The 16,736-nt window shown below is 52.4% G+C and overlaps 2 protein-coding genes across 3 annotated transcripts; one reads left to right on the forward strand and one right to left on the reverse strand.

Annotated features, from left to right (window-relative positions):
• The first annotated feature begins 3,500 nt into the window (after window positions 1-3,500).
• On the forward strand, window positions 3,501-9,031 carry Cpne6 (copine 6). 2 transcript variants are annotated; one of them, XM_026405997.2, is made up of 15 exons: window positions 3,501-3,668; window positions 4,097-4,276; window positions 5,379-5,453; window positions 5,621-5,695; window positions 5,863-5,946; window positions 6,044-6,133; window positions 6,497-6,601; window positions 6,838-6,924; window positions 7,166-7,225; window positions 7,492-7,625; window positions 7,699-7,753; window positions 7,842-7,893; window positions 8,205-8,338; window positions 8,482-8,718; window positions 8,894-9,031. In XM_026405997.2, exons 1-15 carry the CDS (start codon window positions 3,501-3,503, stop codon window positions 9,029-9,031), a joined length of 1,674 nt encoding a protein of 557 aa, XP_026261782.1. The 2 variants fall into 2 exon arrangements, with proteins under 2 accessions (XP_026261782.1, XP_026261783.1); XM_026405998.2 differs by having other exon boundaries at window positions 8,485-8,718.
• A 1,145-nt stretch (window positions 9,032-10,176) lies between these two features.
• Window positions 10,177-13,722, reverse strand: Nrl (neural retina leucine zipper). The gene is made up of 2 exons (XM_026406000.2): window positions 13,301-13,722; window positions 10,177-12,500 (listed from the first exon to the last, which is right to left on the reverse strand). The coding sequence occupies exons 1-2, from the start codon at window positions 13,679-13,681 to the stop codon at window positions 12,168-12,170; spliced, it is 714 nt and encodes a 237-aa protein (XP_026261785.1). The 5' UTR covers window positions 13,682-13,722; the 3' UTR covers window positions 10,177-12,167.
• Window positions 13,723-16,736: the final 3,014 nt, after the last annotated feature.

Genomic DNA, 16,736 nt, shown 5'->3' on the forward strand with positions numbered 1-16,736 from the left:
CGACACCTTCCTCTCCAGCCTTCCTCTCAACATGTGCCTCACAAGGACTCAGACCCCTATCCATCCCTGTTCCCCCAGACTCCTTGCCAGCCCTGTCCAACAGGCATAGGGGAGCTGGAGGCCAGGGACTGGAAGGGAGGAAGCAACCTGGAGAGAGGGAGGCTCTCAGTGCCTGCCTTGATGCCTTCTCTGCAGAGAGCTTCAGGGTGGGGCCTGTCTCCTCCCCTGGGAGGGTAGATCTCTGTCCCTGTATCCCCAGGGGCTTCTCCCCACTTGTATAGAATAAAAAAGAAAAAAAAAATGTCTGCCTCCAGTCTCTGCTGTCTTCCCCATTCACTTCCCACACTCCCACCATCTGCTCCCTTCCCACAAGCCTCTGGGGCTTGGTCTCAGTGGAGGAAAATGAGGAACACCCCACAGGTATGGGGCTGAGGCTCTGAAAGGAGAAGGGGAATAACAAAGCTGCTCAGAAGGGGACTTCTAAGTCCCTCTGGGAGGGTGGGCTGTTAGTGCAGGGTCAGGGCTGCAAAATGAGACCAACATAGTGTGTGTCCAGCTTTGGAGGACGCAATGGGATGGAAAGGCCCCAGCATACCAGGGGGAGATTGGGGAGCAGTGGGGTGTGCATGTGTATATGCATTCACACACATGCTCACTATCAGTGTCACACGTGTCATCCTGTGAGCACCCTCAATAGTCAAAAATCTCAACAGTAGAGTAGCTTATAGGTGAACAGAGTCTCTATGACATGAGGAAATCAATGATTAAATTAATCATTTCCCTCAGTACCTTTGATATTCAGAGCCTCTTAACAGCCTCTTCCTCTGTGTGGCCTTCTTGATGTCCTCCCCACTCACCTGCATTCAGCCCCTCCTCACAAGGCCCCACTGCCTCCTCAGCAGGTCGGTGATGTTGCATCGGTCACACTTCATTGCATTTCGTATTGGTGCATCATCTCTGCATGTGCGCCTCTCTCTTCCAGACACTTCCGCCTCCCCCAGGGGAGAGGCTACATTCAAACCACCTGGTTAGCCCCAGTGCCTGGTATAATGCCTGGCACCCAGGAGATGGTTAATAAATAGTTGCTACCTTAATAAATGAGCAGCTTAAAGGAAGATGTCCTGGTGAATGCTCTTGTGTTCTTATCCCAGATCGCCATGTGTTCAAACGTCTTCATGTGTGACTTATAGCTCCCCGGGCAATTAATTGTTCACCTCCCCTGGTATCACTAAGAATGACTAATGTCTTGCTTCCTTATGATCTGCACATGGCACGGTCACTCCCACAAGGATGTGGCCCTACATGCGCAGTTGGGGAGAGGGGTGGTTGGGTACACTGTGTCACCAGGAAGACGCCTTGGGTATCAGTCCTTTAGCACATGCCCCCACTGTGCAGCCCTGTCCTCCAGGGCTTCATACCCAGGATGTGAGTCTGTGTCCTAACCAATCATGTCCGTTTCCTGTTTCTCCTTATAAAAAGGTGGCTAGGAAACTGGACATCATTCTTAAAGCCATGAGGGTCTGCGTGGTGTGTGGTGGTTTTTAAACAGCACGTGAAATCAACATCCTGTTGTATCCTGGGTTGGTGTGAGTGAACCTATATATATGTGTGTGACAAGTAAAGCCCAGTGTTCTTTGATAGGTGACTGCAAATATCCTTAACAAGTGTAAAACTGTTGAAAGCACTGAGACTGGGTGTGTTTCACACTGTGTACGGGTGGGGCTGTAACTGTCATGGTGTCACAGTGAGTTTACGTACTGGCGCCCGTGTGTGTCAAGATATGTGTGAGCCGTGGGTGCACGTGTCGCCATTCTTTCTGTGTGGATGTGTGTGCATGCACCACTGCGGCATGTGCATCTCTGTGATGCTGGGTGTGGGTGTGGTGTGAAGGGGAAGACGTGTGTCATTGTGTCTGCGGGGGTCCTGCTTCTGAGCCACCCCCAGCCCGCCCTCCTTCCCCAGTTCTGTGGCTCCCTCTCAGGCAATGGCCCTGCCTCTCCCCTCTTCTCCCTCCCAACCAGTCTGTGCGGGGGGAGCTTGTGCTGCGGCCCCCCCATCCCTCCCCATCCAGGCCCCATAAATAGCAGCAGAGCTGGAGCCGGAGCCGGCGCCAGCGGCTGGAGCAGCAAGGGAGTCAGGGCCAGGGCTGGAGAGGAGAGCCGGAGAGAAGAGCCCCCGACTGAGAGCCCAGGTGAGCCCACCCTTTCTCCCTAGAGCAGCCCTGGTCCTACCCAACCTGGCCCAGTCTCCATAACAACATCTCCTCTGGCCCCCAGAGAGGTCCCTCAACCCTGCCTGATCCCCTCACCACCAAATGTCCCTGCCTATATCAATCAGGAGACCCACAAGAGTGGGGAGACTCATAGCTACAAGGCAGAAAACCCCAGCCCAGACCCTCACTCACATACCTACAAGGATACATTGTGAGAAGATGGGTACCAACCAGGGAAGGGTCTCAGTTTTGAAGGAGGTACAGAAACTGTCACACCCTCCCGGAGATGGACACATGACAGAAAGGGGCAGACACAGAGGGTGGGGCACTCAGACACACTAACACACACTCATTCGGGGAAAGCACGGCATGAGATCCGACAGTCTCACCCTTGAGACCTGGACAGACACAGATAGATGGACTGACCGGCCATGAACTCGGGCTGGCATACCCCTGTCTGCTGCTGCCCAAGGTTTTGTAGCAGCGCTGGGGGAGGATGGAGCGCATGCATCCCACGGGCAGCATGGAGGGGGCTGTGGCTCCCCCAAAACCCTGTCGCTAAGAGACAGCGCCAGTGTTGCCAAGAAGTGTGAGACCAGAGGAGGGGGGAGGGCTGCAATTTTTGTCATAGTGAGAGCCACTGCCAGGAGCCTGGGGGAGCCTTCAGCAGAGCTCTGGTCCTGAATCTAATTCCCAAGCCCACTGCCCCTCCTTTCCCATCAGGCAGCCAGAAGGTGAGTGGGGGTAGGGAAAGGACAGGGACAGCCCAGCAGAGCACCTTCCAACCTGTCTCCTCCTGCCTACTGCAGACTTCATTCCTGAGACCTTTTCTCTTCAGACCTCCAGGGGCCTCTCCAGCCCCTGCCCACCCCCTTGCCCCAGTTCAGCTCGCTCATGCCAAGACTGAGTGCAGTGCTGGCTCAAACACCAGTCGGGAAATAGCAGAAGATGCTGAGCCAGCAGACAGCATGGATCAATCGATGGCCTGGAAGCCAGGACTGCCAGGAACCCTGCTGCGTCCCCCAACACTTTCCAGCCCCATCCGCACATACCTAGGCTGGTAGCTGACAGAAGCACAACAGGGAGAGGCTCTGCTCCTCCATCCTACCCTGCTCAGAGTTCTGGGGAAGTCAGGCAGAAGGCAGGGGAAGCAGGAAGTCCATGAGACCCCAGGGCCTCAGTAAGGAGGGCAAGGTGGGGGAGTGGGGGTCCTGGGTCCCCAGAGAACAGTCCTCCTCTTCTGGTTCTCCTTCCAGTGTCCCAGCCATCTGCTCATCCCCACAGAGACATGTCGGACCCTGAGATGGGATGGGTGCCTGAGCCCCCAGCCATGACGCTGGGAGCCTCTCGTGTGGAGCTACGCGTGTCCTGCCAGGGCCTCTTGGACCGAGACACACTCACCAAGCCCCACCCCTGTGTGCTGCTCAAGCTCTACTCTGATGAGCAGTGGGTGGAGGTGAGAGGGCTTGGATTTTTCCTTAACTAACCTTCTGGGTTAATCTGGGAAGAGGGAGGGCGGTTGTGGGCAATGAAAGCCTAGTGTAGGGAAATGCAAGGGCTCAGGGGACCTTTTCTAGGCCATGTGGGTAACCTTGGAGACGAGTATGCCATCATGACAAACCCAAACCATTTTACAGTTGAAAGCTCACAGAGTCCCAGGGGTTTCTGATGTTGCCCTTGAGGCGATGCAAGAGATCCCAAAGGCCTTGAGAGCCCCAGAGCGCTGAGGGTTCCACAGCCCCCTGAGCTTAGGGGTCAACCTAGGAAAAGAAGAGCTTGTTGTTGAGGATGTGGTGGCCCAGGGAGAGTTGGCATGACCTGAGCAGTCAAGGGCAGGGAAAAGTAACCTCCATTCTCAGAAAGCCCTAACCCCTCCTACTGCAGGTGGAGCACACAGAGGTGCTTCGCTCCTGTTCCAGTCCTGTCTTCTCCCGGGTCCTGGCCCTCGAGTACTTTTTTGAAGAGAAGCAGCCCCTGCAATTCCATGTGTTTGATGCTGAGGATGGAGCCACCAGCCCCCGCAATGACACCTTCCTTGGCTCTATGGAGTGTACCTTGGGCCAGGTCTGCATTCCTGCTCATCCCACCCCACTCTTATCAGTTTCTGTCTCTGGAAGTCAAATTAAGAGACAGCATTAGTTTTGGAGCTAGTTTGGTTTGTGACACGATCTGGGGATGAAGGTGGAGGGAGACAGCTGTAATGCCTTCACCTGCTTTGGCCAGGGTATGAAGGGTAGAAGAATCAGTGCTCTCTGTGTGTCCACAAGAGTCAGCCCTTTGACTAAGTTAGTGGTGGACTCAGTTTCTACAGCAACCTTTAGAGGGAGGTATAGGCCTAAGACTTAGGAGGATGAGGCAGGAGGATTGCAGGTTTGAGGCCAGTCTTAGCAATTTATCAAAATCCTCAGCAACTCTGTGAGACCCCCCTGTCATAAAATAAAAATAAAAAGGGCTGGGAATGTAGCTCAGTGGTAAAGCAATCCTGGGTTCAACTCTAGTATCCCTCACCGCCGAAGAAGAAGAAGAAGAAAAAGAAGAAGGAGGAGGAGGAGGACTGGAGTGTAGTTCTGGACCTGGATCCCATCTCTGCCATTCAGTGGCTGTACAGTCTAGGGCAAGATACTTAACCTCTCTGAACCTTAATTTCCTCATGTAAACATTCTCCCTGTAGGAGAGAATATTATAGTGCTTCCTTCTCTTTTGTTTTTTATTTGTTTGTTTTGGTGCTGAGGATTAAATCTATGGCTTCATGCATACCAAGGAGGCACTGTATCACTGAACTACACTCTAGTCCTCTGTGCCTTTCTTCTTTTTTGGGGAGAAGAGAGGTACTGGAGTTGATCCCAGGGGTGCTTTACCACTGAGCTACATTCCCAGCCCTTTTTATTTTTATTTTTTGACAGGAGGGGGCCTCACAGAGTTGCTGAGGATTTTTGCTAAATTGCTAAGACTGTTAAATTCAAACCTGCAATCCTCCTGCCTCACCCTCCCAAGTCTTAGGCCTGTACCTCCCTCTAAAGGCTGCTGTAGAAACTGAGTCCACCACTAACTTAGCCAAAGGGCCAACCCTTGTGGACACACGGAGAGCACTGATTCTTCTACCCTTCATACCCTGGCCAAAGCAGGTGAAGGCATTACAGCTGTCTCCTTCTACCTTCATCCCCAGATCGTGTCACAAACCAAAGTCACTAAGCCACTACTGCTGAAGAATGGGAAGACAGCGGGCAAGTCCACTATCACGGTAGGCAAGGTCACCTGTGCTCACCCTTGGGCCAGGTAGTCAATGCCCCTGCATGAACATCCATAAGAATATCATGTCCAGGAATACATTCACCAGTCGGGGGGTATGGGGTGGCCCTGGGTCGGCGGGGTGTGGGTGGAGTCCTACCACCTGTGTCCTCCTTGCAGATTGTAGCAGAGGAGGTATCTGGTACCAACGACTATGTGCAACTTACCTTCAGAGCCCACAAACTGGACAACAAGGTTGGAACCCCAGAGTCCAGTCCCCTATGTTCCCTGTTAGAGAGCTCTACTCCTCCCACTGGAGACAAATCCCAGAGTCTCGGGCCTGTTTCCTTCTCAGTGTTAGCACCCTCCAGTCCCTCCTTACAAACTTCATCAGCTCATGGGCCCTCACCTTGCATCCCCAGGACCTGTTCAGCAAGTCTGACCCTTTCATGGAGATCTATAAGACCAATGGGGACCAAAGTGACCAGCTGGTCTGGAGAACTGAGGTCAGTGCCTAGAGCTATGGAAATGGGAGGGACAAAGAGAAGAGCAAGGAAACCGAGAAAGGAGGTAACAAGCTCCCTCCCCTGGTGTCTCTCCAAGGTGGTGAAAAACAACCTGAACCCCAATTGGGAGCCATTCCGCCTGTCCCTGCACTCTCTATGCAGCTGTGATGTCCACCGGCCCCTCAAGGTGAAGCCCCAGCCAAGCAAGCATAACCTACTTGGAACGTCCAGCCTGCTGTCTGAGACCTTCCCCACCGAGTGTGGCAAGCTGCCTCCCTCTCCCCCATGTGATAAGCACTTCTCACTGTGGGATAAATAACAGTTCACAGCTCGATGTTAAGCTTCCCACATGTGTGATTTTTATCAGAGGCCAAAGTCCCTGCCAGATTGAGCTAAAGAACCAAGTTCAGCAGGTAGCTCTCTGGGCCGGTCAATATCTGTGTGGGTCTAGAGACTGTGCAGCTCCTACCACCCTGAATCCCCCACCCCACTTAGAAAGCACCACAAAGCATCCCTAACCCAGATCCCACCTCTCCCCCTCCCTTTTCAGTTCCTGGTGTATGACTATGACTCCAGTGGGAAGCATGACTTCATTGGCGAGTTCACCAGCACTTTCCAGGAGATGCAGGAAGGGACGGCAAACCCTGGGCAGGAGGTGCCACAGAGACCCTACCCCACCTCAGAATCCCACCCAAATTCCTGGGAAAATCCTAAGGGTGACTCTGAAGAGACCACCATAATTGGCTGGAGGTGGAGAGGGTGGAAAGTCCCCAGATTTGGTCAAAGGATGGAGCCATGGGGATCTTGCTCTAGGAGGCTTTGCTGGAAAGGGGCAAGAGAGGCCACCTGATGGACTTATGACCCTGTGTTTGTGGGGTGCATGTGGTCTAGATGCAGTGGGACTGTATCAATCCCAAGTATCGGGACAAGAAGAAAAATTACAAGAGCTCAGGGACGGTAGTCCTGGCCCAGTGCACGGTAAATTCTTGTTTCAAGTGTTGCCTCTGCCCCTTCCCCTGCCACAATCTGATTCAACCCTTCCCTTGTTTCAAAGACTAACCATTTCTCTGCTCCTGGGAACTGGGAATCCCTGCCCCATCCTACCCCCAACTGCAACCTCAAAAACTCTGGTCCCTCCACCTTTCCCACAGAAGCTCTATCCAAACTTCTTCCCCAAAAGACCATGCCTCCACCTCATTTTCTCTCCTCCTTCTGCCAGGTGGAGAAGGTGCACACCTTCCTGGATTACATCATGGGTGGCTGCCAGATCAGCTTCACGGTAAAGGCCCAGGGAATAAGGGCACAAATAAGAGGGAGAGACTAAGTCTGCAATGAGCCCATAATCCCACTGCCCCTACTCATGCTTCTTACGAGTCTTAGAAATGTTAGCTTATACCACAGAGCTCACCACACTGAGACTACCTGTGGTCCCCCAGACTCATCTCAGTCCTCCCTACAGTCCTACTCTAGTCCTGGCTAGCCTCTGTGGCAGCTCTCATAGCTACAGCATGATCCTTTCCTCACCCTCACCCTCATCCTCACCAGGTGGCCATTGACTTCACCGCCTCCAATGGGGACCCAAGGAGCAGCCAGTCCCTCCACTGCCTCAGTCCCCGCCAGCCCAACCACTACCTGCAGGCCCTGCGTGCAGTGGGAGGCATCTGCCAGGACTATGACAGGTAAGAGGGAGATGGGGAGGAACAGGAAGGCCAGCCTTGCCCCAGGAGCCCCACAGCCTTTTCTTCTTTCCAGTGATAAGCGGTTCCCAGCTTTTGGCTTTGGAGCCCGGATCCCCCCCAACTTCGAGGTAGGCTGGGTGTAGGGGAAGGGAGGATATGGGGGTGTCAGACAGGAAGAAGACTCACCCCCTCATTGTGCTCACCTTATCCACACAGGTGTCCCATGACTTTGCCATCAACTTTGACCCAGAAAATCCTGAATGTGAAGGTAAACTGGGAAAGTCCCACCAACCTACCTCCTACCTGCCACACATGCTTGCTGCGCATGTCTGTACATCTCACACAGGAGCACAGACTCCAATCCCATGGGCTCAGCGCCCTGTCCCTTTCACCCATCCAAGGCCTGGCTTCACTGGGTAAGACTCCTTCCCACAGCCCAGAGTCTACCCACACAACCCTTTCAGCCCAGGAAACTACCCAACTTTCTTCCTGTTTTAGTGAGGAAATTGGGGTGGCAGGTCCCAAGAACAGAAGCACCTCCTGATCTCTGCTAGTTACACTTCTTTTCTTTGCCCACAGAGATCTCAGGGGTCATTGCTTCCTACCGTCGGTGCTTGCCACAGATCCAGCTGTATGGCCCCACCAACGTCGCCCCCATCATCAACCGTGTTGCTGGGCCTGCACAGCGGGAACAGAGCACCGGCCAAGCCACGGTGAGGAGATAAAATAGACAAGCAGGTGCTGCCTGTACCCTGTGTGTCCTCAGGTGATATCAGATTCAGGGCCTGGGCTGGGGATAGGTGTCAACATCCTCGCACACAGAGACGACCTTTCTTCCCCCTCTCTCTGCCCTCAGAAGTACTCAGTGCTGCTGGTGCTCACGGACGGAGTGGTGAGTGACATGGCTGAGACCCGCACAGCGATTGTGCACGCCTCCCGCCTGCCCATGTCCATTATCATCGTGGGTGTGGGCAATGCCGACTTCTCTGACATGCGGCTGCTGGACGGCGACGATGGTCCCTTGCGCTGCCCCCGAGGGGTGCCGGCAGCCCGTGACATCGTCCAATTCGTGCCCTTCCGGGACTTCAAGGATGTGAGTGCTCGGTGCCCCTCCAGCGGAAGGGCTCCTCAGCTCCTCCTGCCCTCAGATCTGACATCTATGTCTCATCTGCTTGATGTCCTGCGAAGTGCGCTGGAGCCCAGCAGACCACTCCGCAGTCCTTCGCTCATCTTATCCAGCCCCTAACCATGTCTCCGCCCCATCCCAGGCTGCCCCGTCTGCTCTGGCTAAGTGCGTCCTGGCTGAGGTGCCCCGGCAGGTGGTGGAGTACTACGCCAGTCAGGGCATCAGCCCTGGGGCTCCCAGGCCCTGCACGCCAGCCACGACTCCCAGCCCTAGCCCATGACTGCCTCCCATCGGATCGACACACCCTCCACCTCTCAGTGAGTCCTGGGGCCCGAAAAGGGTGCACACAAAGGATGTGCAAAGTGGGGTCTCTAAGGAGATTACTTTGGCTTATGACTATTCCACACCTTCCCAGGTGCCTGTCCTGACCCATGTGACTCAAGTGACTAGTGCCTCTGCCTCTTGAACCAGCTGTGCCCCCTGGGTTCTGGAAGTGAGTGATGGGCCCTGCCCCCATCTTTCCAAGCCCCATACCCCTCTAGTTTGTGGCCCTCAGTGACTTCCTTCAGTAATCCTGACTTTCCTGCCATTAATAAAAGGAACCACTCCTAGCACTTCCATCTCTACCTATCATGTCTCGGATGTTCATTGGGTAGTCTGCAGTACCCATACAAACCATAGAAAATGTGGGCCAGCACCCTTCAAAATCTGAACCAAAGCTCCCCAGGCAGGCATGGTCTCTGCAGTCTTACCCCAATCATGTGCCAGTGGGCTCTAAGGAGCCCCCACCCTTACTTCCCAAGCACAGGGGTCCAGACACTGTGGGGGTTAGTTATAGGAGATGGGGAGGTAATAAGAGGCTGTCAAGAAGGGGCAGGCTGATGCTTTCTTACAGCTGTCTACAGAGAAGCATGCTGAGTCCCTGAGGGTTGAACCCCTGACTCCACACAGCTGTGGGGTGGGTCAAGAAAGATTGTTGGGGTGGTGACTGAAGGAGGTAGCAGATCAGTTAGTGAAGTCGGAGCATAGAGAGGGCATTTAAGGAATGCACAACCTGATTTTCCTGGGTGTGTAAATGTATGTGCTTTCATGCACCACATATCCCTGGCCCTCCATGAATGTGGCTTCAGTGGTTCAGGAAGCCCAGCTGTGCACTATTGATGATAACATTAACAACAGCAGCAAAGTTTATTCTTTAGCATGTGTCAAACTTTGCTTCTTTAAATACATTCATTCTCATTAATAGTTATCATCATTTCCCCCATTTTTCTGACAAAGCAAGTGAGGCTTGATTTTTAACTTACCCATGGCCAGAGAATAATTCGTAGAACTGGAGCTTGAGTCCAGGCCCAGCTATAAAACACCCACACTCTTCATCATTACAATGTGCAACTTTATTTGAGGTATAGCCCTCTGATCCAGCTTTATCACCTTGAGACTCAGGTGTATGTATATATGACCTAGTTGTATGCGCAGGTATATGTGGATGAGTATCTCAGCCCTGTTGTGCAATGAAGGTAAGAAAGGTTTGCAAGAGAAGCAGAGAGTATGGATTAAAGTTCCGGGGAACAGGCAAGGACACAGGTGAAATTCAGAGTAAAGGAAGAAGAGCTGAGCTCCTGAGAGATCTTCTCCACCCAAGCCCCTCCTTTCAACGAGAAGTGTGGAAGAGGATGGAGGAGAGGAGTTACCTCTCCCATGAGCCCTCAGAGGGGTATGAGAGCCAGAGAGGATAGCCATTAGCCAAAGGTAGGGAAGGGAGAAGAGAAATTCTAAGGGGGGATGGAGGAAAGGACTCCTGTTGCAGGCTCCTGAGTGGAGGAGGGATGAGCTGGGCTAGAGGAGGAGAGGGAACAAGAACTGTGAGGGGAAGAGAAGAGACAGCTGGGGAGGGGGTGGATAGAGGGGGCAGAAAGGAAGAGAGACATATGGGAGCCGCTTCCCCCATACCCAACCACTTCTCCCATTTATTATGTCCCTTAGAGGACAGACAACTGTGGCTGATGAGGTGGATGCTCCCAGCTCAATGCCTCTGCTCTGCCCAGAGGCCCCACTGGCCCTCCCCATATGCTGCGGAACTAGAGGGGTTACCATGGCAACTGTGAGACCTTGAGGATAACCACAGGCAAGCCTAGCTAGACCACTGCTGCTCCTGGGCTTTTGTGGTGGCGGTGGTGGAAGGTAGAGGCTCCATCTGGACCAATTCCCACCCCTCTACCCCATTTTCATTAGCCCTTCAGTACTGAGATGTGCCACTCAGTTCCAGGTGGTTTCTCCCACCCTCTTTCTGATATACACACAGATGCACAAAATAGTAACATGAAACAGGGGTAGAGAAGGAACATTTCTTAAATTGCAAAAACATTTAGCCAGTAACGTTAGAATTTCACCTGGGCTTCAAGTTTAATTCATAAAAGCTGCACTCAGCTCCCCGTCATCCTGGGAAGTCTCACCTCAGCCCTCAGAGGCAGGAAGTAGGTCTGGAGACTGAGGCAGCTTGGAGGAAGTAGCAGAGGCCCAGTGCCTGTTTCCCAGTGCATGCTTCCCCTCCTGGATTGCTCTCCCACAGCTTAGGCTGCAGCCAGGAAGCTGAAGCAGGACAGGAGGGCTTTCTGTAAGCTTGTCTTAGGGACCTCTTGGGGACACCAATGGGAGTCCCTCATGGATGAGATGCCAAAACTGAAAAAGTGCCAGAAGTCATCCAATCTAAGTGAAAATTAGATGAAGTGTCTAAGTCCCAGGGAACAATTGATTAGCTCAAGGTGACAAAGGGCTCCTATGGCAGAGCCGTGATTAGCACCAAGGGCTCTTTCCCAGTTGACACCAAACCACTCCCCAGGGTTTACTTCTCAGACCTGTACTGCTCTGAACCCTGCAGGCCACTGGGTTGGGCAAGAAAACACATATTGGGTAGAGTTCCTAGTCTTGCTGTTGAGAATTATTAAATCTTGAAAATGCAGTAGGCCTAAAATGGGGAGGTTACAGTTCTTCAAGTGAAAAAAAAAAAAAAAACAGCCTCATTGCTAATTGTAGTCTTAATGCACTACAAGTTGAAAACCTTGAATTAAGAACTAAACTGAGGGGGGAAATGTACCACTCCCTCTCCTTCCATTCACTGTGCCACCCAACCATCCTCCACACCTGCACCTTCAGTGCCTGTCATTGGCCCCTGCAGAGCTCAGTATGCTTGCTACTCATGAAAGCTAAGGTTTATGGCCTGAGGAGGTGTATGAGTGGAGGAGTTACCTCTCCCAGAAAATGGCCAGGCTAACTTCGGGCATGCCTTGAAGGTCCAGAATGTTTGGGGTTATTTGTGTGGTCATACGGGGAGTGGATGGGACCAGTGGACAGGGGTTAGCTGGCTGCTAATCTCCAACTCAACCACCTCCACGGCCCACGCCCCCTGCCCCAGCTGCTCAGAGGAGGAGGTGGGTGTGGTCCCCTGGCCCGGGGCCGCTAGATGTCAACCGGTCACAGCGAGCCTTGTAGAGGTCGCGCTCCCGAGACAGGCGAGCTACCTCCGCCCGCAGCGCGTCTAACTGAGCAGCCAGGCGGGCGCGCTCCGCCTCCAGCCCGCGCCGCTGCTGCAGCCGCTTGGAGCGACAGGCCTGCGCGTAACCGCGGTTCTTCAGCGTGCGGCGCCTCTGCTTCAGCCGAAGCGCCTCGTCGCGCCCGCAGCCGCGCAGCTGCCGGTTTAGCTCCCGCACAGACATGGATACCAGCGCTGCGTCCGAAAACCGCTCGGCCAGCTGAGGAGGAACAATGCAGGGACCTGGTCGGCTGTGGGTCCCACCCTGCTCCATCCACAGGTGGGAACTCTGGGTTAGCCCCGCTGTCGAGAAGGCTTCGACCCCCGGTTCCCACTTTTACCTGAATGCCCCCTTTTCTAACAGAATCCATCTCAGTCCAGACCCACAGGTCCTAGACACCCGACTCGCACCCCTTGGCACACCCTGCAGAGCAGGCCCTGCCTCCCACTGTCAGGCAAGCTCATCTACTACACTCGGTGCCCCTCGCAGCATCCCGCTTCAGGCCCAGTTGTGTACCAGGGACCCGTGCCCAGACAGTCCCCTCCCCTCCAACAAGCCACGTTTCCATGTCCTGAAGACCGCAACCCGGTGACCCTCAAAAGATTTAGATTATGCCCTAATGCCCTCAATACCCCCATCTGTGTCTATAATTAATAGGATGAGTTCCAATCCTTCCTGAGAAGGTTGGGCATTGGGAAAGCACAAAGCCTTGGAAAGGCCAACCTCAACCACTGTCTTAACCCGGCTCCATTCCACATGGGGCATCTATTTACTCCCCTGTAATCCCTCTCCGGGGGCCTTTTCTAACTTATCCCTGTTCCTTCTGATTCAGTCTATTCATTTCTCTTCCTTTTGAAAAAAAAAAAAAAAAACGTAGTTTTCCTCTGATTTCTTTTAAGAGCCCTTCTTCCCTTTTCCTGCCCTCTTTCCCCAGTCCAAAACCCTTTCCAGGAACTCTCCCTCTCTTGGACCGCCTCCTTCAGTCTGCCTCCCCTCAGACCAGCCTACAAGTCACTCACCTGGGCATGCTGGGCTCCTGTTTCCTCTAGGTTCTCTGGGTAGTAGCCATGGGGCCCCTCAACAGGGACAGGGCCCTGACCCTGCAGCAACTCCACAGCCTCATCAGGACTCAGCCCCAGCACTTCCCCAGAATCCAGCTGCTGCTGCAGGGTGGCCAGCCAGTACAGCTCCTCCAGGCCTGCCCGGGGGCCCTCAGTGGCCCCCACCACGCCTGACTCACTGAAGGTTGGTGAAGGGGGCACTGAGCTGTAAGGTGTAGAGCCCAGAGAGGCTGTTGAGGCCACTGATCGTCCCTCCGGGGGCTCCCGCTTTACCTCAAACTTCATCAAGTCAAAGTCATTGACATATTCCATGGCCAGGGGGCTGGGGGACAGTGCCATTCTGTGTCTGGGCTAGGAGATGTGCACCTGCAAGAAAGAGAGGTCTGGAGTATGTGGAGGCTGCTTGTCATCCTCTTCTACCAAACCCTCTTCCTCCAAAGTTCAAATGTGCTGGAGCCAGAGTTCTGAAAAACCAAATTAATGGTGCAGTCCTGTTCCTCCAGAGCCGGAGGCAACCTTTCAGTTAGCATGGGTTCCTGACAGGGGCAAGCAATTGAAGACCTGATGGAAGAAGAGGACTCTCACCCCACAGGAGACTCTGGAATTAATGAAAAACAAGAGGAATATGCAGTTTTCCCAACCCTAGTGCAGAGACATACTGAGAGGCCCTGTCATCTCAAGAGACAGCATTCCATTTCCAAGCAATTAAAAAATTGTGCTTAATTAACTGTGACTGAATGTGTGTGTGTTTTAGGACAGTGGGAAGGCATGTGTGCTGTGAATCTTAAGACATAAGGATACTGTGCTGTTACATCTCTATCTTTTCTGTCTTTCAAGGCACTCAGAACAGTGTCTCAGGAAGACTCTTGGTGCTCATTTGTTCTATGGATTAGTCATTGATTCCCTGTTATAGAAAAAAAGAGACTTTCTAAGAGAAAAATAAAAGTCCTAGAACTAGTTCTAGAAAGATCTGAACTGAGTGGCCACCATCTTTCCTCAAAACCAATCTCTCCAAAGAAGAACCCACCAACTCTGAATTTCACCCCTTTGATTCAAATCTGCTATATTGAGCAGATTGCCTGTGCTTTTCTAACCCACTTTCCTTTTTTTTTTTTCCCAATGAGGGCATTTAGACTTTATAACATCTCCCAAAGAGTGTTCTGTTAAACACAAACTCTAAGAAGTACCCAAGAAGAGGTCTATGCTCAAATAATTTTAGAAAGGCTGCCTCCTATCCCTACCTCTCGCAGAAGAGCAATTAATCTGAGAAGTCCTTTAGCAAACCATCTGTTCAACTTCAACACAGAGTGTCCCAAACGTATGACACCAAATAACTCTCTCTTCTCTGTTACCAACCACAGAGCACATGTGCACTTGGGGGACCTCTGCCTTTCAGAGATCCTTCCCAGCCTGAAAGTCCCAGCTCTCGCCCAGCTCCCAATTCCAACAGCTCCACTCCCACCCTCAGAATGAGCAGAGCAAGGAGTGTTCATCCCCTTAGACTTTGGCTCCCTCTTGATGCCCCAAGCCTAGGTAATTCTCTTCTCGGTCACATCTCAGATCCCCAGACCATAGCTACAGAGGTGAAAGGAAGGACAAGTCCTCTTTTTTTGTCTCAGAAAAGGTTCTGTATTCTCTATGGAGCTCTTTGCCCTTAGAGCACAGAGGAGTTGAAAACAAAGACACGATTGAAGGAACTGGTCTTTGACTGGAAGGAGATGGTGAGACCTGAATCAGGGTCCAGAGAGAACTGGATGTGCAGAGAAGAGGTAAGTGGGGAAGATTGATTATCTCTCTGATATGATGGCAGCCAGTACAGGGGTGGGGTAGGGTGCAGAAATTTGAGGATTCTAGAAAACTGACAACAGGAATAGCAGGTGTCTGAGGAAGGAACTACAGGTGAGAAGTCTGACACCCAGGTACCCAGACATACTTACTTTAGGGATGGCAAGAGATGATATGGTCAGTGTCAGAGCCAGACAGGCACGGCTTCCCCAGAGATTGGAGTCCCCATGGAGCAGGGCCTGGTGCCTCTGTGTTCAGAACTATGGGGCTATAGGCACAGAGCCCAAAGGGCACTCTTAAAAAGGCCAGCTCTCTGAGCTCATCTTTGGTCCTTAGGCCTCAGCCAATAAGATAAGGGAATAATTTGCATATCTCATTGACATGGGGTGGGGGATTGGAGTGGAGAGAGACAGAGGAGAGGACAGGCATGCCTATTCTCAAAGGAGAGGGACCATCTACCCCTACAAAGCTGATCACTGATGGTCCGACTCATGTATGCTTCATTCCCACAATGCCCTCAACCACTACCCCTCTATGTGAATACAACTCTCAGCCCTCTACCCTCAAAGCCTGGGCCTGGGAAGGAGGGCCAGACAAGCTCCCAGCAGCCCAACTTCTAAGGCTCTGAGCCCCTCATCCATGTCTGTGGGAAGTACAGATTCTCCCAAGCCCATTTTCACCTGTTGGGTCTGCTTCCCTTTTTCAAGTATACTCATATTTCTGTTCCTTGTCCACCTTAACCCTAAATGGCCTTATGCCTCTCACAAAAATTGCAGCTTTCCCCATGAGGAATCTCCAGGACTTGGCCATCCGATTCTCAGTCTCTCCCACTCTTAATAACCCAGCCCCAGACAGGTAGCCCAGCTTGGAAGAAGGTGCAGAAGAAGAGAGAACAGGAAACTCTGCTCCTCCTTCCAGGCCACCAAAGGACACTGAAATCTAATCACCAGTCTATCCGATACACTTTTGTAACTGCCCTCACAAGCCCTCTGCTTTTTCTCACCTTTTTCCTGTGTCTCTGCCCCTCTCCCTCTCTCCCACTCATCATGGTTCCCAGATGGCTAGTGAATGACCCATATTTTCAGCCTAATCCCCTAACACCTCTTAGAGCTATCATCCCCCAGTAGGAGTTGGAATAGAGATACTAGGAATTAGCCAAGGAGATGTTTAAACCTGTCCAAAGCTGTTTAAATGGGGTCTCTACTAGAATAGAACTCCAAGAGTTTAAAAGCTATTCCATGCCTTCTGAGGACACTAGGTTTCTCTTAGCCCCAAAGGTCCTCAGTTTTTTAATATTTTAATTAGGTATCTATGACAGAAAAATGCATTTCGATTCATTGTACACAATTGAAGCACAACTTTTCATTTCTCTGGTTGCATACAGTGTAACGCTACACCAAACGTGCAGTCATACATGTACCTAGTTTAATGATGTCCATCTCATTCCACCATCTTTCCTGCCCCCATGCCCCCACCCCTTCCCTCCCTCCCCTTTGCCCAATCAAAGTTCCTCCATTTTTCCTATGCCCCGCCCCCATATGGATCAGCATCCACTTATCAGAGAGAACATGCGGTCTTTGGTTTTTGGGGATTGGCTTACTTTCCTTAG

This window comes from Urocitellus parryii, chromosome 6 (assembly GCF_045843805.1).
Source record: "Urocitellus parryii isolate mUroPar1 chromosome 6, mUroPar1.hap1, whole genome shotgun sequence".
NCBI lineage: Eukaryota > Metazoa > Chordata > Mammalia > Rodentia > Sciuridae > Urocitellus > Urocitellus parryii.

Coding starts and splice junctions, on each gene's coding strand:
- Cpne6 (XM_026405997.2), top strand. CDS start 3,501: ATGTCGGACCCTGAGATGGGATGGGTGCCTGAGCCCCCAGCCATGACG. Junction 6,602..6,837: donor CGGCAAACCCTGGGCAGGAG/GTGCCACAGAGA, acceptor CATGTGGTCTAG/ATGCAGTGGGACTGTATCAA. Junction 8,719..8,893: donor CCTTCCGGGACTTCAAGGAT/GTGAGTGCTCGG, acceptor GCCCCATCCCAG/GCTGCCCCGTCTGCTCTGGC.
- Nrl (XM_026406000.2), bottom strand. CDS start 13,681: ATGGCACTGTCCCCCAGCCCCCTGGCCATGGAATATGTCAATGACTTT. Junction 12,501..13,300: donor CAGGAGCCCAGCATGCCCAG/GTGAGTGACTTG, acceptor GTTCCTCCTCAG/CTGGCCGAGCGGTTTTCGGA.